The sequence below is a fragment of the Muscardinus avellanarius genome, assembly GCF_963383645.1.
Source record: "Muscardinus avellanarius genome assembly, chromosome: 1".
In the NCBI taxonomy this organism is placed as follows: Eukaryota; Metazoa; Chordata; class Mammalia; order Rodentia; family Gliridae; genus Muscardinus; species Muscardinus avellanarius.
The window spans coordinates 232,118,137-232,141,811 of NC_137786.1; the positions used below are offsets into that span (position 1 = coordinate 232,118,137).

General features: G+C 45.2%; 1 protein-coding gene across 1 annotated transcript in view; it reads left to right on the forward strand.

Moving 5' to 3' along the window:
* Positions 1-23,675, forward strand: part of POLA2 (DNA polymerase alpha 2, accessory subunit) — a gene marked incomplete at both ends in the record, with an annotated part of 39,416 nt that overhangs the window by 3,775 nt on the left and 11,966 nt on the right. The window contains 9 exons of the mRNA XM_080718121.1: positions 224-348; positions 2,199-2,290; positions 2,721-2,778; positions 7,089-7,195; positions 11,171-11,364; positions 11,522-11,610; positions 14,979-15,134; positions 15,611-15,673; positions 16,819-16,861. Coding sequence (XP_080574247.1) covers positions 224-348; positions 2,199-2,290; positions 2,721-2,778; positions 7,089-7,195; positions 11,171-11,364; positions 11,522-11,610; positions 14,979-15,134; positions 15,611-15,673; positions 16,819-16,861 — 927 coding nt within the window. The remainder of the gene's footprint in view (positions 1-223; positions 349-2,198; positions 2,291-2,720; positions 2,779-7,088; positions 7,196-11,170; positions 11,365-11,521; positions 11,611-14,978; positions 15,135-15,610; positions 15,674-16,818; positions 16,862-23,675) is intronic.

Below are 23,675 nucleotides of genomic sequence, written 5' to 3' on the forward strand. Positions count from 1 at the left end.
AGACAGGAGGATTGCGCTGGTTCAGAGCCAGCCGCTCTGCCTTAAGAGACCCTGTTTCCACATTAAAAAAAAAAAAGTTAAAAAGTAGGTCTGGGAGTGTAGCCCGTGGGAGTGTATCGCGGAGGTAGAAGGGCTTCCAGGAACCCCAGTACCACCAAAAAAAAAAGATGGTAGCTTCAAGAAATGAACCAAGTCCTTACTTGTCCAATTTCCTTTCCTGCAGTGGCAGAACTTTGCGTCCTGTATGGGCAGAATGAGGAGGGCATAGTAGGCGAGCTTATAGCCTTCTGCACCAGCACAGGTAAAGCCTGCCTTACCGCAGAGATCCTGAGCACTTTTGAGCACGAGGTAAGAACAGAATGGAAGCCAGCTGGTGTGCTCTGCTTTAGAGGAGAATGGCGATTTATGGAGCAGAGGGTGGCTTTTGGGTTTACACCTGGATTCTAGTCCTAATGTGAGCTTGGGCAAACTACTTAATGTCTCAGCCTCAGTTTCTTCTTTTGTCAAGGATTCTAGTAATCCATATATTTTATGATTGTTGTAAGAATGAAGTGAAAATGTAAGCCAGGAATGGTACAGCTGGGTGCATGCCGATAGTCCCAGTACTTGGGAGGCTGGGACAGGAGGATCGCAGGTTCAGAGCCACCTCAGAAGTTTAGGGAGGTCCTATTTCAAAAAATAAACAAGTAAAAAATAAGGCTAGGAATGTAGAATGCTCCTGAACTGAATCCCCAGCACCACAAAAAATAAATAAATAAATAAATAGAACTAGGGTTGTATCTGGGTTCAGTTCCCAGTACTTCCCCTCAAAAAAGAAGAATAAAATGAAGCCGGGCGTGGTGGTGCACGCTTTTAATCCCAGCGTTTGGGTTCTCTTTCTTTCTTTCTTTCTTTCTTTCTTTCTTTCTTTCTTTCTTTCTTTCTTTCTTTCTTTTTTGGTGGTACTGGGGATAGAACTCTTCTACCTCCAGGCTGCACTCCCAGACCTATTTTATATTTTATTTGGGAACAGGGTCTCTTAAGCCAGCAAGGCTGGCTTCGAACCTGCGTGATCCTTCCGTCCCTCCCAAACATGGGGATTACAAGCATGCACCACCATGCCCGGCTGTAATCCCATTGTTTGGGAGGCTGAGACAGGAGGATCGTGGTTCGAGGATAGCCTCAGCTGCTTAGTGAGGCTCTTTGCAACTCAGTGAGACCCTGTTTCAAAATAAAGACTTAAAACAGGGCTGGGGATTATAGCTCAAAGGTAGAATGCCCCCTGGGTTCCATCCCCAGTACTGCAAAAAAAGAGAGAAGGAGAGGGAGAGGGAGAGGGAGAGGGAGAGGGAGAGAGAGAAAATTTATGTAAAGCATCTAAACCTGTAACAAATGTGTGGCAGGTCTTTGCCAAATAATCCATATTGTTAGTACTTTTATCTTTGGCCGCTCATGGTGGTGCACACTTGTAATCCCAGTTCTTGGGAGGCTAAAACAGGAGGATTGCAGGTCTGCAGCCAGTTTCAGCAACCTTGTGATGAGGACCTCTACAATTTAGTGAGAACTTGTTTCAAAACAAAAAAAAAAAAAAAATAGGAGCCAGGCTTGGTTGCAGACGTTTGTAATCCCGTTACTTGGGAGGCTGAGACGGGGGGATCCAAGTTCGCAGTCAGCCTCAGCTACTTAGTGAGGCCCTCTGCAACTTAGTGAGATCCTGTTTCAAAATAAAAATTAGGGCTGGGGGTGTAGTACAGAGGTAGAATACCTCTGGGTTCAATCCCCAGCACCACAAATTAAATAAATTAACTAATTAAAATAAAATAGGGCTGGGGGTATAACTTGGAGGTAGAATGGCCCTGAGTTCAATACCCAGTACCACACACACACAAAAAAGAATTGTTATCCTTGAGCTGGGCCTGGTGGCGCAGGCTTGTAATCCCGGTACTTGGGAGGTCGAGACAGGAGGAACTCAAGTTCAAGGACAGCTTCAATATCTTAGCGAGACTCTCAGCCACCCAATGAGACCCTGTTTCCAAATAAATAAATGGATGTGGCTTGGAGATAGAATGCTCTTGGGTTCAATCCCCACTACCAAATAAATAAATAAATAAATATTACCTTTGATGATGTTTTGAATGCCTATTATCTCAAGGTTGTGGGAAATGCCTCCTCTATTACCAGACTGTAGAATAACGCATTCACTATCTTTTATTCCTCAGATTCTGAGCAAGAAGTCATCTAAAACCTGGCACAGCACCTCCAAAGACAGTGGGCATGCGGGGGCCAGGGACATTGTTTCTATACAAGAGCTGTATCCTTTCCTGCTGAAAGTCTTTGCACCAAGCCGCAAACTATTTTATAATCTGTCTGCTGTTGTGTGTGTGATTTATTTATTTATTTTTTATTTATTTATTTATTTTTTGGTGGTACTGGGGGTGGAACCCAGAGGCTTTCTACCTCCGGGCTATACTCCCAGACCTTTTTTATATTTTATTTGGAAACAGGGTCTCACTGAGTTGCCGAGAGCCTCACTAAGTAGCTGAGGCTGGCTTCGAACCCGTGCGATCCTCCTGTCTCAGCCTCCCAAGCGCGGGGATTACAAGCGTGAGCCACCACGCCCGGCATGTGTGTGTAATTTAAAAGCAACTAATAAAAGTTACCTACGAACCAGATTTCTTATTTACTCAAGCCCTTGCCTTGGGTGAAAGTTCATTATTGTTTTCCTTAACCAATGTTTTTAGAATTGAAGCAGAGGAAGAAGAAGAGACCCTTTTGAACTCCTATACCACACCCTCTAAGGTGAGTATATAGTGCTTGGAAATTGTATTCTATAAGTGTGTGTGTGTGTGTGTGTGTGTGTGTGTGTGTGTGTGTGTGTGTGTAGGGAACCCAGGATAGTCTACTTCCAAACTATACCCCCAGACCCAGTTATTTTTTATTTGGAAACAGGGTCTCAGTAGGTTGCTAAGAGTCTCACTAAATTGCTAGACTGGCTTTGAACCTGTGATCCTCCTGTCCCAGCCTCCCAAGTACTGGGATTACAGGCATGGGCCATCATACACCTGGCTATAAGTAGCATTTTTTTAATTTAAAAATTTTTTTTTTAGCCAGGCATAGTGGCGCACTTAGAATCCCAACATTTAGGAGGCTGAAACAGGAGGATCACAGTTCATGGACAGCCTCAGCTACTACTTAGTGAGGCCCTTTGCAACTCAGTGAGACTCTGTTCAAAATAAAGAATAAAAATAGGAGCCAGGCATGGTAGCGCATGCTTGTAATCCCCGCGCTTGGGAGGCGGAGACAGGAGGAACGTATCATGCAGGTTCGAAGCCAGCCGTGCTGGCTTAAGAGACGCTGTTTCCAAATAAAAATATAAAATAGGTCTGGGAGTGTAGCCCGGAGGTAGAAGGGCTTCCAGGAACCCCAGTACCACCAAAAAAAAAAAAAAAAGAATAAAAATAGGGTGGGGGCGTAGCTCAGAGGTAGAATGCTCCTGGCTTCCATCCGCAGTACCACAAAAAGAAAAAATAAATTTTTAAAAAATTAAACAAAATCTTTTTGAGTTGTGTGTGATAGTGCATGCTTGTAATCTTAGCATTCAGGAGGCTAAGACAGGAAGATCATGGTTCTCGGACAACCTCAGCTACTTAGTGAGGCTCTCTGCAACTCAGTGAGACTCTGTTTCAAAATAAAGAATAAAAAATAGGGCTGGGATCCAGGCATGCTAGCGCATGCTTTTTAATCCCAGCATTTGGGAGGCAGAGGCAGGAGGATCCAGGTTCTCTGCTAGCCTCAGCTATTTAGTGAGGCCCTTTGCAACTCAGTGAGACCCTGTTTCAAAAATAAAGACTAAGCTGGGCATGGTGGCACACACTTGTAACTTGTATAGCCCGGAGGTAGAGGCCCCTGGGTTCCATCCCCGGGACCACACAAAAAAAATAAAAATACTACTGCTGGGTGTGGTAGTACACACTTGTAATCCCAACACTTGGGAGGCTGAAACAGAAGGATGGTGGTCCACAGATGGCCTCAGCTACTGAGGCCCTCTGCAATTTAGTGAGACCCTGTTTCAAAATAAAGAATAAAAGCCGGGCGTGGTGGCGCATGCTTGTAATTCCCTGCTTGGGAGACAGAGACAGGAGGATCGCACAGGTTTGAAGCCAGCCTCACTAGCTTAAGAGACCCTGTTTCCAAATAAAAATATAAAATAGGTTTGGGAGTGTAGGCCGGAGGTAGAAGGGTTCCATCCCCAATACCACCAAAAAAAAAAAAAAAAAAAAAAAAAAAGGAAGGAAGAAAAAAAAATAGGGCTGGGGGTATAGCTTGGAGGTAGAATGCTCCTGGGTTCCATCCCCAGTTCTGAAAAAAACAACTATTTATTAGCTGGGCATAGTGGCACATGCTTATAATCACAGTACTTGGGAGGCTGAAACAGAAGGATCACAGGGATGGAACCCAGGGGCCTCTACCTCTGGGCTATAACCTTGACCTGTTTTATATTTTATTTTGAAACAGGGTCTCACTAAGTTGCTGAGAGCCTCCCTAAGTAGCTGAGGCTGGCTTTGAACCTGCACGATCCTCCTGTCTCAGCCTCCCAAGTGCTGGGATTACAAGCGTGCGCCACCACGCCCCGCCACAATTGCCTTTTTAATGCTTGAGTAGTTGTGTATCAAGTGGAGGTGCCATAACTGAATAATCCAATCCTCTGGTCATAGACCCCAGTGTAAGAATTCAGGTAGGATACTAGTAAAGTATATCTTTCAGTGTCTGAAGCAAAAGACCTAGCTGGCCTGTGGGTGGGTTTATTATATCTATCTATATATATATTTTTTGTGGTACTGGGGAATGAACCCAGGAACATTCTACCTCACAGCTACACTCCCAGACCTATTTTTTATTCTTTATTTTGAAACAGGATCTCACTAAGTTGCAGAGGGCCTCACTAAGTAGCTGAGGCTGGCCATGAACCTGCGATCCTGTCTGAGCTTTCCAACTACTGGGATTACAAGTGTGTGCCATCATACCTGGCTGGCATTCTACTTCTGAGCTATACGCCCCAAGCCCTGTTTTATTTATTGTGTGGAACAGGGTCTCACTAAATTGGTGAGGGTGGCTTTGAACCTGCGATTCTCCTGTCTCAGCCTCCCAAGTACTGGATTATAGGTGTGTACCATCATACTCAGCTCTAGGGTGTTTTTTGTAGGTTTCTTCTCTCTCTCTCTCTCTCTCTCTCTCTCTCTCTCTCTCTCTCATCTAGTGTTCATCACAGCTACTTAATGATGGTTTTGAATCCGTTCTTGCCTTCTGTCTCACAGTCAGCCAGTTGGCAGCTTGATGGCATAACTTAAACATGCCACCAGGAGGAGCCCTTGAGCAAGAAAACCTTGTGCAAACTTTGTACACTCGGGGTTGTGAGCTGGGCTAGGACTTCTTTCCTGTTAAATGCAAGTTATCATAGACATTAGGGAGCTCTAGGTCTCTGACTGGGTTTCATACTTCGTTCTGGGCTTATCTTTGGAGTCTTGTCGATGAGCCAGGAAAAAAAAAAAAAAGACCATCAATGAGGTGTTTGCTAGCTCTTCTCCAAGTATGAGCTCAGCCATGTTATCTGCTGGAGTCATTCCCGTCTTTAATTTGGAAAATGTGTTGTAGACTTGGCTTTCAAAATAAGTGTCACTTGGTTCCATCCCTTCAGGAAAATGTGGTGTGCGCAGGTCAAAATGGCATCTATTGCAAAAATCAGGCCCGTTCTTAAAGCAGAGGTGGGGACAGAAAGTGAACACATGAAAGATTTTGACAAAACAGGTTTTTTACCTAGTGATTTTTTGGGGGAATGTTTGTATTTTTTTATGATTTCCTGCAAAATGGGACAGTATCCTGAAGACTGTTGAGTTATAATTGAAGATTTTTCTCTGAGATGATGGTTGGAAAATGGGCCATTAAGTAAAGAACCAACCCAAACCAGGAGTGGCTGGCGTGCACGCCTGTAATCCCAATACTTGGGAGCCTTGGAGGGGAGGATCCCAGGTCCAAGGCCAGCCTCAGCAACTTAGCAAGACCCTGTTTCAAAATAAAAGGGGGAAGCTGGGCGTGATGGCACACACTTGTAATCCTGGTACTTGGGAGGCAGAGAGGAGAATCGCGGGTGTGCAGTCAGCCTCAGCTTTTTAGTGAGGCCCTCTGCAACTTAGTGAGACCCTGTTTCAAAATAAAGAATAAAAAATAGGGCAGGAGATGTAGCTCGGGTAGGATGCCCCTGGGTATACAATCTCCAGTACTGCAAGAAAATAAATAAATAAGCAAATAAATAGAGTCTGGGGGGTGTGGATTGGAGGTAAAATGCTTCTGTTTCAATTCCTAGTATCAGAGAAAGGAAGGAAGGAGAGCCAGGCGTGGTGGTGCACACTTATAATCCCAGCATTTAGGAGGCAGAGAGGAGGATCGCAGGTTCGGGGCCAGCCTCAGCTTTTAAGTGAGGCCCTCTGCAACTCAGTGAGGCCCTGTTTCAAAATAAAGAATAAGCCGGGCGTGGTGGCGTATGCTTGTAATCCCCGCGCTTGGAAGGCTGAAACAGGAGGATCATGCAGGTTCAAAGCCAGCCTCAGCTGGCTTAAGAGACCCTGTTTCAAATTAAATATAAAATAGGTCTGGGAGTGTAGCCCGGAGGTAGAAAGCCCCTGGGTTCCATTCCCAGTACCACCAAAAAAATTAAAAAATTAAAAAAAACAAAATAAAGAATAAAGCCGGGTGTAGTGGTGCATGATTGTAATCCCCGCATTTGTGAGGCTGAGACAGGAGGATCACTGTTCGAGGACAGCCTCAGCTACTTAGTGAGGCCCTTTGCAACTCAGTGAGACCCTGTTTCAAAATAAAGAATAAAAATATAGGGCTGGGAGTATAGCTCAAAGGTAGAATGCCCCTGGGTTCCATCCCCAGTACCGGGGGGGAAAAAAAAAAAGATAGGAAAGAAAAGAAGAAGAGAGCCCGGTCCTGTTTTGTGCCCTTCATTTGGGCACCGTTTGCCCCTTTCTTCCTGAGGATCTAAATGCCCCTGGTTAGCAGTGTGGGTCCAGAGTGACTGGGATTTTGTTTCTCCATTTGGTTTCTAGGGTTCTCAGAAGCGAGCTATCTCCACCCCAGAAACCCCTCTAACAAAAAGAAGCGTGTCTGCCCGAAGTCCGCACCAGCTCCTCTCGCCGTCCAGTTTCTCTCCAAGGTATGAATCATATCAACGGAGGCGCCCCAAAGCTGGCCCCCCTCCTCCTCCCCTGGCTATCTGATGGAGATTAGCCGGGGAGTAATTTATTAACCGGGGTGGATGTGTACGTCAGCAGTGAACTGGCTGGCAAGCCAGTTGCTCTCAGCCTCCCCGGCTTTCTCTTCCTTTGTGGAAAATTACTGTTTCTTAGAGTAATTAAGGAAACTCACTTTCCACCCACTTTTTCTAGGGCTCATTTCCGAGATTAGGAACTGATATCTTCTATTGAAAACAGCCTGGCTATTGAGAGGCCCGAGCGTCTCACCAGTCTTGCCAGTGGAGTCGAATGGGCCCTTACTTGCTTCTGTTAGTTTGTGTTCTGTTGGGTCTCTTTCTTCTCTTTTTAATCTAAAGTATTGATTTTTCAAAAAGAAAAGCCCAGGCCTTTGTTCGTAATGTTGCGTAACCTGTTCACTGTTCCTCACTCGGGTTACAGCTCGTTTCTCAGAGTTTTCTCTTTTTTTGTCCCTGTGAATCTACACTGACTTAATTGATATTTTAGCCCTGCTGCCACCACTGCATGTAAATCCACAGAGATCATATGTGATCTTTTGAAATCCGTAAATGATATGTCTTACATCAGAGAGTTCTGTAGTGCGTACTTTGCTCAGTAGAAGCGTTTATAGGTGCCACTGTACTGGGGTGAGGCTAAGGAGCAGATAGGTTAACCATTTAAGGAACTACCTACCAGGAGTCATCATCACTACTTTGAAGCTGAACAATTTTTCTTCTCTTTGGTCATTCAAGACCAGCGGTCTTTGGATTTTCTTCTTTTTTTTTTTTCCAATACTGGGATGTAACCCAGGGGCATTCTACCTCCGTGCTATACCCCCGCCCTATTTTTTATCCTTAATTTTGAAACCCTTAATTTAGGGTCTCACTAAGTTGCGGAGGGACTCACTAAGTAACTGAGGCTGGCCATGAACCTGTGACCCTTCTATCTCAGCCTCCCAAGTACTAGGATTACAAGCATGTACCTGGCTTGGTGATTGGATTTGTGTGTGTGTGGTATTGGGGATTGAGCCCTGGGGCATTCTACCTCCGAGCTACTCCCCCAGCCCTATTTTTTATTTTATTCTCTTTATTTATATTTTTATTGTGTGTGTGTGTGTGTGTGTGTGTGTGTGTGTGTGTGTGAGAGAGAGAGAGAGAGAGAGAGAGAGAGAGAGAAAGAGAGAGAGAGAGAGACGGACAGACAGACACTGTAGTTTGAACCCAAGGACATTCTACCTCTGAGTTACGCTCCCAGCCCTATTTTGTCCTCAAACGTGCGATCCTCTTGTCTCAGCCTCCCAAGTACTGGGACTACAGGTGTGCACCATCGGGTTGATGAGAATCTTACTACTTGCTGAGGCTGTCCTCTAACCTGTGATCCTGCTGTCTCAGCCTCCCTAACACTGGGGTTACAGGCATGTGCTACCATCCTGGCAGCACTTAAGGGCATGTTGGAAGCCCAGTGTTTAGAGATAGTTCTCACAGAGGCGCTGGCACCTTCCAAGTTACATGCTCTGAACTGCCATCCTTTGCAACCTGTAGATCTGTTTACCGCTGGGCTCGAGTGCCAGTCTGATTGCCTTAAAGGGCCTCTGCTTCAACAGCCTCCTGTGATGTCCCCTGGAGCTTTACAGGGAGGAGCTCAGAGAAGTTGGCCATGTGCTGCCTGGTCATATAATAGACACTATAATAGAGCCGACTCAGAAACTAGTTTTGTAATTTATGAAAGTAACTTGTGAATTATTCAGGTAGAGGCAGCACTGGAGAGAGAGATAATTAGTTCGGCTCATTTTCTGTAGCCTCTGTCTGGAAAGAAAGGGCTGATGGCACCAACTGCGATGGCGGCCCTGTGAAACGACTTCCTGCAGAGTTCGATGCAGTGAGTGAGGCCTGGGTTTTGTTTTTGTTTTTGTTTTTGGTGGTACTGGGGTTCCTGGAAGCCCTTCTAACTCCGGGTTACACTCCCAGACCTATTTTTATACTTTTCTTTTTTTATTTTGAAACAGGGTCTCTTAAGCCAGCACGGCTGGCTCTGAACCTGCGCGATCCTCCCGTCTCCACCTCCCAAGCGCAGGGATTACAAGTGTGCGTCACCATGCCCGGCTTGGGTTTTTTTTATTTATTCGTGTTTATTTATTTTTTGCGGTACTGGGGATTGAACCCAGGGGCATTCTACCTCTGAGCGACACCCCCAGCCCTGTTTTACTCATTATTTTGAAACAAGGTCTCACTAAGTTGCTGAGGCTGGCGGTAAATCTGCAAACCTTCTGTCTCAGCCTCCAAAGTACTGAGATTGCAAGTGTACGCCACCACACCTGGCTGTGAGGCCTGTTTATTTTATTTTATTGTAAAGGGAATTGAACTCAGGGGCATTCTACCTCTGAACTACATCCCAACTCTAATTTTATTTTTATTATTATTATTTTTTTAATGGTACCTGGGATTTTTTTTTTTTTTTTTTTTTTTTTTTTTTTTTTTTTTTTTTTTGGTGGTACTGGGGGTGGAACCCTTCTACCTCTGGGCTACATTCCCAGACCTATTTTTACATTTATTTGGAAACAGGGTCTCTTAAGCCAGCAAGGCTGGCTTCAAACCTGCATGATCCTCCTGTCTCCACCTCCCAAGTGCAGGGATTATAAGCGTGTGCCACCATGCCCGGCTTGGTACCTGGGATTTAAACAGGGTCTTGCTAGGTTAATGAGAGTCTTACTACTTGCTAAGTCTGTCCTCAAACCTGTGATTCTTCTGTCTCAGCCTCTCAAGTTCTAGGATTATAAACATGTGTCACCGCCGCCGCCGCCACCACCACCACCCCACCCCACCACCACCCCCCTGGGGCTGAGGCCTGTTTTAAGTAGGCCTCTCCGAAGCCAGGTGTAGTGGCACATGCTTGTAATCCCAGAACTTGGGAGTCTGAGACAGGAGAATCACAGGTTCAGAGACAGACTCAGCAACTTAGTGAGGCCATTTGCAACTTAGTGAGACTCTGTTTCCGAATAAAAAAGAATAAAATAGGTCTGGGGGCGTATATCTCAGAGGTCAAATGCCCTTGGGTTAAATCCCTAGTACCACCAAAAAAAAAAAAATAGGCCTCTCCGTATGTGATATTCACAGCCAAAGGATTAGAAGCATCTACGCAGATCCGCAACATCATGTGTTCGGTGTAGTTTACTAGTCAAAGAAATTTGAGAACCTATCAGTTAAGCCTCAGAGCATGGAAATATTTGCTCACATATTAACTGTTAAATCATTTCATCTCTACCTCCACTTGGGAAAGTTGACTGATTTTATTAACTTTATGTTATTGTTTCTACCTTGAACTATAAGCCTAGCAACTTGTGGCTTATCCACAGTTCCAGGCTCAGATGATGCCATAATAAATGCTGACAATTCACAAGAAAGAAAAATGATAACTTGAAACTTGCTTTTTAATCAGTTCAGAGCCAGGCATGGTGACGCATGTCTGTAATCCCAGTATTTAGGAGAGACACAAGAGAATCGTAAGTTCAACAACTTAGCTAGGCCCTCTGCAACTTAGTGAGATCCTGTTTCAAAATAAGAAAAATTAAATAGGGCCAGGGTTGTAGCTCAGAGGTAAAAAGCCCCTGGGTTCAATCCCCAGTATCACAAAAAGTAAATAAATTCAGAGTTGGAGTTTTGTTTGGCTTTGTTTAGTTTAAATGCCAGGAAGAAAGACAAGCTTTTAAAGTATGTTTCTGTCTTTAAACTTTTCTAAACATGTTTGGTATTCTTCTTGGGCCTGGTATTCCTCAGCCCCTCATTCCTGAAATTCCTGAAAGTTCCAAGCCCCTTAGACTGATCGAATCAATAAAGCCAACTTGATTTTTCTCCACTCCCCATTTCCAAAAGGTAGCATTATATTATTTTTATCTCCCGTTAGCTATGAACACAGTCATAATCAGTTTTCCTTCCAATCAGTGCAACTCCCTCCCAGAAATACAGCTCAAGAAATAACCGGGGAGAGGTGGTCACCACCTTCGGCTCGGCGCAGGGCGTGTCGTGGTCTGGGAGAGGAGGAGCTGGAAACATCAGTCTGAAGGTCATCGGGTACCCGGAGCCTCTAACTGGGAGCTACAAATCCATGTTCCAGAAGCTCCCCGACATTCGAGACGGTGATTCTTTTTTCCTTTGAAATTCTGGTGGGTGTACAGTCTGGGAGGGTTTGGTGCGGCAGAGCCCCCGCCGGGCTGGTAGAGCATGTTCCAAGGTTTTCTCTGCCTGGCAGTGAAATGTCTTAAACGTATCGCTTTCTGACCTCTGGGATTGCAGTTCTGACGTGTAAGATAGAAGAGCTCGGCGGCGAACTCAAGGAACATTACGAGATCGAGGCTTTCACTCCTCTCCTGGTCCCGGCACAAGTAAGAGTGGCCCACTAGTCCTCCGCCGTCTGCAGTGCATTCTAACTCAGAGCCACGCGCTCCCTTCCCACTTCTTACCTATGTGCTTCTTAGAACGTCCATCTGGACTGGATTGGGTAAAGCGAGTCCTTCTCAAAAAAGATTTATAGGCTGAGCGTGGTGGCGCACACATGTAATCCCAGTGCTGAGACAGGAGGATCATGGTTCACAGCCAGCCTCAGCTACTTAGTGAGGCCCTTTGCAACTCAGTGAAACCCTGCTTCAAAATAACAAATAGGGCTGGAGGTGTAGCTCGGAGGTAGAATGCTCCTGGGTTTAATCCCCAGTACCACCCCCCCACCCACAAAAAAAAGAAGAGAGAGGGACTTATAGGTGCATCCTGCTTTTGTGACTACAGACTGTTTTTCCTGTTCTAACTTTTTTGTACTGAGGATTGAACTCTGGGACATTCTACTTCTGAGCTACACCCCCAGCCCTGTTTTATCTTTTATTTTAAAACAAGATCTCAGCCGGGCATGGTGGCGCACGCTTGTAATCCCCGCGCTTGGGAGGCTGAGACAGGAGGATCACATCACGCAGGTTCAAAGCCAGCCTCAGCTACTTAGTGAGGCTCTCAGCAACTTAGTGAGACCCTGTTTCCAAATAAAATATAAAAAAAGGTGTTGGAGTATAACCCAGAGGTAGAAAGCCTCTGGGTTCCACCCCCAGTACCACCAAAAAAAACAAGCAAAGCAAGATCTCAGCCGGGCGTGGTGGCGCACACTTATAATCCCAGCGCTTGGGAGGCTGAGACAGGAGGATCGCGCAGGTTCGAAGCCAGCCTCAGCTACTTAGTGAGGCTCTCAGCAACTTAGTGAGAGTGAGACCCTGTTTCCAAATAAAATATAAAATAGGTCTCTGGGAGTATATAATACTCCCAGAGTACTATTATTTATATATATATATATAAATTATATATATATATATATATATATATATATATATATATATTAGCCCAGAGGTAGAAAGCCCCAGGGTTCCACCCCCAGTACCACACACACACACACACACACACACACACACACACACACACATAATAATAATAATAATAATAATAATAATAATAATAATAATTAAAAAAAAAAAAACAAGATCTCATAAGCCGGGAGTGTTGGCGCACGCTTGTAATCCCAGCATTTGGGAGGCTAAGACTGGAAGATCGCGGTTCGTGGACAGCCTCAGCTACTTAGTGAGGCTCTCCGCAACTTAGACCCTGTTTCAAAATAAAGAATAAAAAACAGGGTAGGAGGTGTAGCTCGGAGGTAGAATGCCCCTGGGTTCCAGACCCACACACACACAAAAAAAAAACAAGAGGGCCTCACTAAGTGGCTGAGGCTGGCCTTGAACCTGTGATCCTCCTTTCTCAGCCTCCCAAGTATTGGGATTACAAGCATGCGCTAACATGCCGGTTTATTTTTATTTTAAGAAACAGGTCCCTCTAGGTTAATGAGAGTCTCACTACTTGCTGAGACTGTCCTTGAACCTGTGATCTTCCTATCTCAGACCCCCATGTAGTAGAATTACAGCCTATGTCACCATGCCCAGCTTTCTAGAACATTTTTTAATCCAAGGGGGGACTTTTTTATGTGTGGAACTGGAAATTAAACCTGGGGCATTCTACCTCTGAGCTATGCTCCAGCACTGTTTTGTTTTTTTGTTTTTTGCAGGTCAGGATGGAACTCAGGGGTATTAGACCTCCGAGCTACAACCCCTGCCCTATTTTGTATTCTTTATTATTATTATTATTATTATTAATTTTTTTTTTTTTTTGTACTGGGGTTCCTGAAAGCCCTTCTACCTCCAGGCTACACTCCCAGACCTATTTTTACATTTTTATTTGGAAACAGGGTCTCCTAAGCCAGCGCGCACGGCTGGCTTCGAACCTGCACAATCCTCCTGTCTCTGCCTCCCAAGAGCGGGGATTACAAGTGTGCGCCACCACGCCCGGCCTATATTCTTTATTTTGAAACAGGGTCTAAGTTGTGGAGGGCCTCACTAAGTAGCTGAGGCTGTCCGCGAACCACGATCCTCTGGTCTCAACCTCCTGAATGCTGGGATCACAAACATGTGCTATCACACCCGGCTTCCAGCACTATTTTTTATCCTTTATTTTGAAACAGGGTCTCACTAAGTTGCAGCGGGCCTCACTAAGTAGCTGAGGTTATCCGTGAACTGCGATCCTCCGGTCTCGTCCTCCCAAGTACTGGGGTTACAAGCGTGCGCCACCACGCCCGCCTTTAAAAGATTCTTTAATGTACCTTTGTGATGGGTTTGTATCCAGGGAAGAATGAATAGTTGGGGGAAATGATATGCAAAACTGTGCCAAACAGAAGTTTTGGAGAGAGCTGGAGGAAGTTCTGGGTGGGGGCAGGGACACACAATTATGTAGGAAAGATTAGACTTCCTCTGTGTGCTCTTGGGGTGGGAATGTGACCGAGGAGCCATCGGGGGAGAGATCGGGGGAGAGATCGCACTCAGTTTAACCAAGGACTTCCTGCCCGGTCCCCCTCCCCCACATGGTGTGTGGCTGAGGGTGTGGCTTGAGAGGCATTTCTGGGCTTCACCACTGCTTGACCCTGACTACACTGTCTCGCCTCTCTGCTGCCCCTTTCCCTCATCTATAAACTAGGCGCAGCAATATCCACCTTGTGGCTGTTGTGAGGATTAAATGGGTTAGAACATGTCAGCTCTTAGAACAGTACCTGGGAATGAGGCTCAACACCTGTGAGCCGTGGTTAAGCCGCAGCTCTCCAGCCTGGTATGATGGCGCATGCCTGTCATCCCTGCATGTGAGAGGCCAAGACAGGAGGATCACAGGTTCAAGGCCAGCCTTAGCAACTTCATGAAGCCCTGTTTCAAAACCAAAAATAAGGCCAGGCGTGCTGGCTCATGCTTGTAATCCCAGTACGTGGGATGCTGAGACAAGAGGATTGTGGTTCAAAGCCAGCCTCAGCTACTTAGTGAGACCCTGTTTCAAAATAAAGAATAAAACTTAGGGCTGGAGTTGTGGCTTGGAGGTAGAATGCCCCTGGGCTCAATCCCCAGTACCAAGGAGAAGGCTGCAGCTACCCAGAGATGCTGTGGCTGTGGGCGGGGAAGCGAGCTCCCCTTCACCAGAGATGTTCACGCTCAGGCAGCCTCCGAGGAGGTCACATGGTGGACGCGGTGGACTTGAGGCCCTGTGCATATCCTCCCACCTCTGACGTCAGCAGTGGCCACCTCGGGGTCAAAGTGGCGCCCAGCCAAAAGCGTGCCTCGGTCCATGTTGCTGCCGAGCCTGTTGGCGTCAGATGTTGTGCTCTTGTCTCAAAGACCCATTTCTCCGGCAGGAGCCGGTCACCCTGCTGGGCCAGATCGGCTGCGACAGCAATGGGAAGCTAAACAGCAAGTCGGTGATCCTCGAGGGAGACCGGGAGCACTCCTCGGGTGCTCATATTCCAGTGGATTTGTCTGAGCTCAAAGAATACTCTCTGTTTCCTGGACAGGTGAGATCGGAGGCGCCTGCCCAGGATGCAGGAGCGCTTTACGCCCGTGGGCTGTGGGCTGTGGCAGCTGCTTCTCAGGGTCAGGATCTGACGCCATGAGATGTGGCCGCCTGGGCCCAAATCTACCACGTTGCTTCCTCTGCTCTGGGGAATGTTCTGATCGAGGCCTGGGGATCTGGCTGCCCAGTTCCCTCCCACCAGGCGAGTGGCTGTGGGCAAGCTGCTTCACCTTCAAGGCCGCAACGTCTTCATCCACAAAGTGGAAAATAATGATTCTTACCTCATGGGACTGTTGGGCGAATTAGGTCATTCATGTAGAGTATAATTGTTATTACTAATATAGCCCCCTTAATTTGTTTTCTAGAAAAATGCCCTGAGTTTACAGTTGCAAAATACCTTTAACTGCATTAAAATAATTTATTCCAGACCTCTCACACCCCCTGCTTAGCAATCCTGTTTTATTTCTTGTCTTTCAGGTTGTAATTATGGAAGGAATCAACACCACTGGTAGAAAACTTGTCGCTACCAAACTCTATGAGGTACTGGGTGGCCACTCCTATCTTGCCCAGCACAGTAGATGTGCTCCTGTGCCTTCAAAACGATTTTTTGTACTGGGGATTGAACCCAGGGGCATTCTACTTCTGAGCTACAGCCCCAGACCAATTTTATTTTTATTTATTTATTTATTTTTTATTTTTTTTTTTTGGTGGTACTAGGGGTGGAACCCAGAGGCCTTCTACCTCTGGGCTATACTCCCAGACCTATTTTATATTTTATTTGGAAACAGGGTCTCACTAAGTTGCTGGAAGCCTCACTAAGTAGTTGAGGCTGGTTTTGAACCTGTGTGATCCTCCTGTCTCAGCTTCCCAAGCGCGGGGATTGCAAGCGTGTGCCTTTATTTTTATTTTGAAGCAGGGCAGGGTCTTACTAAGTTGCTAAGGCTTGCCTGGAACCTGCGATCCTCCTGTCTCACCCTCCCAACTATTGGGATCACAGGTGTGCACCACTGCCTCTGGGGATACAGGTCCTTTTTAAGAGCCTGTTTGTTAGTCAATTCTTTATCTGTAGGGTGGGATCCTGCCTCCAGGTGATAGGTTAGTGTCTATAAAGGGCCGGGTAGTAAATATTTGCGGCTTTGTAGGCTAGAGGTTTCTGTCAGCAGTTCAGCTCTACCATTGTAGTACAAAGGCAACGATTGGCAACCTACAGTGTGGCAGAGCTCTAATAAAACTTTATTTATTAAAAAAAAAAAAAAAAAAAAAGGAGCCAGGCATGGTGGCGCACGCTTGTAATCCCAGCATTCGGGAGGCTGAGACTGGACCTATTTTATATTTTATTTGGAAACAGGGTCTCACTAAGTTGCTGAGAGCCTCACTAAGTAGCTAAGACTGGCTTTGAACCCGTGCAATCCTCCTGTCTCAGCCTCCCAAGCGCGGGGATTACAAGTGTGCACCACCACGCCCGGCTCTGGGTTTTCCATTGCCTGAGTTGCTGTGCCACTCAGAGAAGTTTAAAAAAAGTGGCAGTGGGCCCTCTCATCCCTGGGCGGCGGCTCCGACAAGCAAGAAAGCGGGGCTACCTTGCCTCTCTCCCCTCCTGTCCGTCCTCCCACTGGGCGCCACCCCTTTCCTTGCAAAGCGGTGGCTGGAACACAACCTTAGTTGAGCTTTTCTTTTGTTTTAAGGGTGTGCCACTTCCGTTTTATCAGCCGACTGAAGAGGATGAAGGTAAGTTTTGGTTCAAAAATCGTTTTGCCATCAGTGAGGGTGGTATGTGAGGTTCTGGCGATGCAGGTCTGCAAGCCTGGGCAAGCTGCAAAAGCGGGTCGGGGACAACTTGGCGCATCGGTAGGATGCAGCCTGTCTGCAGACACACGGGCCCTGGGTCAAAGCGGGTCTTAGCATCCTGAACATCGGAAGTGTTACCATCTGGGCTTGTGACTACATGAAGTGGGTTGTTCATTCATTCATGCATGCATTTATTTATTCAGAGTACTGGGGTTGAACCCAGGGGCACTCTACCTCTGAGCTACACCTTCAGCCCTTTTTTTTTTTTTTTTTACTTTGAAATGGTCCCACTAAGTTGCTGCGGCTGTCCTCAAACCTGCAATCCTCCTATCTCAGCTTCCCAAGTGCTAGGTTCACAGGCATGCATTACCACACCCAGCCAAAGGATGTCCTTTAAAGACTACTGTTTAACAGGCATCTGAAGGTGGCTTTGGAAAGGAAAAGGATACATGCTTTTAAAAATAACTTATTGGAGTAATAATGTAACCCCAATACTTGCAGGGCTGAGACAGGAGGATTGTAGTTTCAAGATCAGCCTCAGCATCTTAGTGAGACTCAGCAGCTTACCAAGACCCTTTTCAAAACAAAAAATGGAGCTGGAGCCGGGCGCGGTGGCGCACGTTTGTCATCCCAGCATTCAGGAGGCTGAGACCGGAGGATCGCAGTTCATGGACAGCCTCAGCTACTTAGGCCTTCTGCAACTTAGTGAGACCCTGTTTCAAAATAAAAGAATAAAAAATAGGGCAGGGAGTGTAGCTCGGAGGTTGAATGCCCCTGAGTTCTATCCCCAGACCCACAAAAAAAAAAAAAAAAAAATAGAGCTGGATGTGGTGGCATATACTTGTAATCCCAGTACTAATGAGGTTGAGACAGGAGGATTACAGCTTCATGATCAGCCTCAGCTACTTAGTGAGGCAGTCCACAATTTAGTAAGACACTGTCTCAAAATAAAGAATAAAAAATAGGGTTGGGTGTATAGCTCAGAGGTAAAATGCCCCTGGGTTTATTCCCCAGTACCAGAAAAAATAATAATAAAAATAAAGCTGGGCGTGGTGGTACACACCTGTAACTCCAACACTTGGGAGGCTGAGACAGATCAGCGGCTGGAAGCCAGCCACAGCAACTTAGGCCCTACCTAGCAAGATGCTGTTTCCAAATAAATAAAGTTGGGCTGGAGATATAGCTCAAAGGTAGAATACTAAATAATTTAAAAATAAGCCGGGTGTGGTGGCTCACACTTGTAATCCCAGCATTTGGGAAGCTGAGACTGGAGGATCGCAGTTCGCGGAAAGCTTCAGCTACTTAATGAAGCCCTCTGCAACTCAGACCCTGTTTCAAAATAAAGAATAAAATCAGGCTGGGGGTGTAGCTCAGAGGTCAAATGCCCCTGGGTTCTATCCCCAGACCCGCGGAGGGGGGAAAAAAAAGAATTACTAAGAAAGCCTACACTTCCGGGAAGATGGCGACCGAGAAAAGCGGGACTTAAGAGCCCCGCTAACAACAAATATCCATTACCACAAAATCAGCGCCTTCCAAAGCCAGGAAACAACATCACCAGAGAAACAAAAAAAATCACCAGGCTCCAGAGAGAAAGCGGACTGAGAACAGAGCCACAGAGGAGATCCTCACGCCCGAGGACGCGGCAGACGCGGCAGCAGCGCCATACTGCCGGAGGCACTGGCGAATTCACGGGACGGCCACAGCAAGCCAAGGGGAGCCGCTGCGGAACAGCCAGGCGGGATTTCTCGGCACAGAGGACATCTAAAGCTCCCAGTGTCTGAGCTCAGCACACGCTGCAGGGATTCAGAGTGGAAATCAAAACCAAGAAAAAAAAAACGCCAGCCCAACAGCCGAGGGCGTAGCAGCGGCGCCATATTACCACCGGCGGCAGCAGCAGCGAATTCACTACAGCTACATCTGCGTACTCAAGAACAGTGAGTCAAATTACCGGCCACAGCGGAGAAATCCCAGTACTGTACTCACTGGGACTTGACCCAGTGGGGGAGGGGCGGTGGCAGTGATATCACACCATAGGAGAACGTGCAACCTGGCACCCCCCACAGTCTAAAGCAGCCTCTATCGACTCTCTGGGTCGGAGACTCTGTGATACAACCCAGTAAAGGAGTAGTGGGGTCTGAGATACTACTGACTCGAGATCCAGAACACCTTAAGTGAAGTCATAGTGACCCAAGGGAAGAACCCAGAGAAGACACAAACTTCCGAAATCATGGGAAAGAGGAATAATACTGGAGCAATGAATGCTCACAACCCCACAACATCAGAATCCGATAAAACAGAAAATCAGAGATTTCTAGAAGATCAAATCAGGAAAATAACTGTAGAAATAATAGAGGTGCTTCGAAAAGAACTCAGAGAGAGCCAAAAAGAGATAAAGGATGCAATTAATGAAGTTAAGGCCTCAATTCAAAGCACAAACAACCGCTTAGAACACATGGAGAACAGAATCTCGCTCTTAGAAGATGATCATTCCAAAAATGAACGCATAGTTTCTAATCTAGAAAAAAATATCCGACAGCAGGAATCTGATATTGAAGACATATGGGCCCATTTTAAGAGAGCTAACCTAAGAATAATTGGAATAGAGGAGGGAAAAGAAAGTGAAACCAAAGGGATCAACAATCTCTTCAAGGAAGTAATAGCAGAAAATTTTCCAGACATAGAGCAAGAGGTTGATACACAGGTCCAGGAAACTTATAGATCTCCCTTTAGACAGGATCGGAGAAGAGTATCCCCACGCCACATAGTTGTCAAAATGACCAGTGTGGAAGCCAAGCAGAGAATCTTAAAGGCAACAAAAGCAAAGGCCAAGTGACATTCAGAGGCAAACCAATTAGAATCACTCCAGACTTCCCAAACCAAGTTATGAGAGCCAGAAGGGCTTGGAGTAACATATTCCCAATTTTGAAAGAAAACAACTTCCAGCCAAAAATTTCCTACCCAGCAAAACTTTCTATCAAATTAGATGGAGAAATAAGAAGCTTCCATGACAAACAGAAATTGAAGGAATTTATGTCTTCAAAACCAGCACTAGAGAAAATACTCAAAGAGATTAACTACAAAGAAGAAATAGGTAACACACATCAGAACTAGAGAAACAAGATTTTCCATCCAACAGACAGCTAAGATTGGTTATCTGTGGAGATTGATTATTTATGTTAGTCTTTTACCTATCTGTAAAGGGTATTGTTTGCCTTTATTGTTGTTAATTTTTAGGATTTCTATTTGGAATATTAATATACCTTCAGATATAGCATTTGGAAATATTTTATCCCATTCTATTAGTAACTGTTAACTCTGTTTACATTGTCTTTGGATATACAATATGTTTTTTATTTTTTAGGGAGTTTGTATACTCTTCTGTTGCCTGTGCCATTGAAATCATAACCAAGAAATCACTGCCAATTTCAATGTTGTGAGGTTTTATGTCCCAGATTTTCTCCTAAAAGTTTATAGTCTTAAGATTTATATTTAGGTCTATTATCTATTTTGAGTTAATATTTGTATATGGGATTAGGTAAGGGTCCAATTTTATTCTTTTCCATGTAATTATTATTTTTCAACAATATTTAGTTAAAAGATTATTATTTCTACCACCAAATGTTCATGGAAACCTTGTCAAAAATAACTTGACAATATAGGGAAGAATTTAGGTCTAGGCTTTTATTTAACTCCAATGGTTAATATATCTGCCTTTAGAATAGTACTACACTGTTTCAATTATTGTAGCTTTATATGGTTTGAAATCAGAAAATATATATCTTCTAGCTTTGTTCTTTTTCAAGATCGTTGTGGGTACCTAGAGTCCATATTCCATATTAGGATAGATTTTTTTTCTGAAAAATAAATATATAAATATACGATAGTTTCACCTAAAAATAGAAAAAAATAGATTCTCTGGTAAGAAAGAAAGCACAAAGAAATATTGAAATGTTATCTTTAAGTCATCAAAAGCTTGGTATCAGACAAATGAAACTGTTATGTGAGATTATCATTTTTAATTTTGGATAAATTGCTATAATACTAGATGTCAACTACTAAGCCAAGCATAGGAGGGGGGGGATAGGGAGAGAACGGGGTGGGGATCGGGTGAGGGCTGACTGGGCAATGTGTGCATGTATGTCTACAAAAGTATGTATCCCACTATGATGTATGAATACAGTGCACCAATTAAAAATAAATATGAAAAAGAAAGAAAGCAAAAAGAAATATTAAAATGTTATCTTTAAGTCATCAAAAAAAAAAAAAAAAGAAAGCCTAGCATTATTTGAAACTAATCTATTTGGGGAAAATCAAGTTGATTTTATTTTGGGGGTTCCTAGAGATTCAACCCAGGGGCATTCTACCTTTGAGCTATACTCCCAGTCTTTTTTATCTGTTTGAAATAGGGTATTACTAGGTTGCTGGAAGTCTCACTGAATTATTGAAGCTATTACTAGGTTGCTGGAAGTCTCACTGAATTATTGAAGCTGTATTCAAACTTAGAATCCTCCTGTCTCTGCATCCCAAGTACTGAGATTACAAGAGTGCCCCCCATGTCTGCCTTAGAAGCAGTTTAATGAATGTTGACAAACATTATTTTGTATAAGGAACTAAGCTAGATACTCATGGAAATACAAAATAAGAAGCCGGGCTCGGTGGCTTGATATCCCCGTGCTTGGGAGGCTGAGACAGGAAGATCGCACAGGTTCGAAGCCAGCCTCAGCTACTTAGTGAGGCCCTCAGCAACTTAGTGAGACCCTGTTAACAAATGAAATCTAAAATAGGTTGGGGGTGTAGCCCGGAGGTAGAGGCCTCTGGGTTCCATTCCCAGGACCAAAAACAAAGAAATACAGAACAAGACCTGGACCTCACCCTCCCGGCACTTGTTGCGTCCTCTAGGGTTTATATCTGATTGTAAGCACCTCCGACTTAAATATAGCTTTCCCCTACTTAGTGAGATCCTGTTTCCAGGTCTGGGAGTATAGCCCAGAGGTAGAAAGCCCCTGGGTTCCACCCCCAATACCACCAAAAAAAAAAAAAATATATATATATATATATATATATATATATATATATGTATGTATGTACGTATGTATATGTATATAAACTTTCCCCTGTCCTACTACCTGTCCTACCAGGTAAGAGTGCTTTGTCTCAGTCCATAGTGATGGCCGTGGTGGTCTGAATTATGGTCCCCTAACTCCTGGAACCTGTGAATATGTTGCCTTATATAGTTAAGGGGTTTTGCTCATGTGACTAAGTTAAAGATCTTGAGGAGGGAGCTTATCCTAACTGACCCAGAGGACTGAATAATCACGTGGGTCCTCATAAAAAAGAAAAGCAGGGACCGGGCGTGGTGAGGCATGCCGCTGTCCCAGTTATTTGACAGGCAAGAGGACAGCGAGTGCAAGGTCAGCCTGGGCACTTTGCCAACCTCTCAGAAAAGAGCCGGGGAAAGTCAGGCGCGGTGGTGCACACTTGTAACCCCAGCATTCCGGAGGCTGAGACCACAGCCTCAGCTACTTAGTGAGGCCCTCTGCAACTCAGTGAGACCCTGTTTCAAAATAAAGAATACAAAATAGGGCACGGGGTGTAGCTCGGAGGTCAAATGCCCTGGATTCAATCTCCAGACCTGCAAAAAAAAAGAAATAAGGGCTGGGGATACAGCTCAGTAGTAAAGTAGCCCTGGGTTCAATCCCTAGTACCACAACAAAAAGAAAAGGAAAAGAAAGAAAGGATAGTCTGAGAAAATAGAGCATTAGAGTGTTGGCTTTGCAGTAGGGTTGGGCCATGAGCCAGGGACCACAGGTGGCCTTAGAATTAGAAGCTGAGAAGCCGGGCTGGTGGTGCACGCTTGTAAACCCAGCATTCGGGAGGCTGAGATGGCAGAATCGTGGTTCTCAGACAGCCCCAACTGCTGAGTTAGGCCCTTTGCAACTCAGTGCGACCCTGTTTTAAAATAATAAAAAAGCTGGGCGTGGTGGCACACTCTTGTAATCCCAGCATTTGGGAGGCTGAGACTGGAGGATCGCGGTTCGCGGACAGCCTCAGCTACTTAGTGAGGCCCTCTGCAACTCAGTGGGACCCGGTTTCAAAATAAAGAATAAAAAATAAGGCAGGGGATGTAGCTCGGAGGTCGAATGTTAATAAAGAATAAAAAATAGGACTAAGGTTGCAGCTTGGAGGTAGAATGCCCCTGGGTTCCATTCCCAGTACCTTAAAAAAAAAAAAAAAAAAAAAACTGAAGATAAGGAGTGGCTTCTCCCTTCGAACCTCTGGAAGGCAGCAGCCCTGCTGACTTCTTGGTTATAGGATTTCTGATCTCTAGAACTGTAAGGTAGTACATTTGTTTTATGACACTAAGTTTGAGCTAATTTATTATAGCAACAGTAGGGAACTAATATAGCTACATGTTAAAAAGTCAGAGTTCTTGGGATTTTGTTATAAATCACAGAAACTGGCTGAGACTTAACTTAGGAGAAAGAGAATTATTTAGGAAAACCCAGGTAGCTTACAGACGGGACAGGGTATTAGAAACCCAGGCTTGGGACCGAGACATGGGCCTAGCAGCCCCAGTGTCCAGGCAGCAAGAACCCCCAGCTATGCCATCCAGGTACCTGGAATAGGTCGGCTCCAACCTTTCTTCAGTCCTTGGCTTGTTTACCTTGAGATTCCAGGTCGCGGAGGAGAATGCAGGTGGCCTAAGCTGGGCCATGTGCCCCGTGGCTTGGGGAGGACAGCCCCTGCTTTGTGA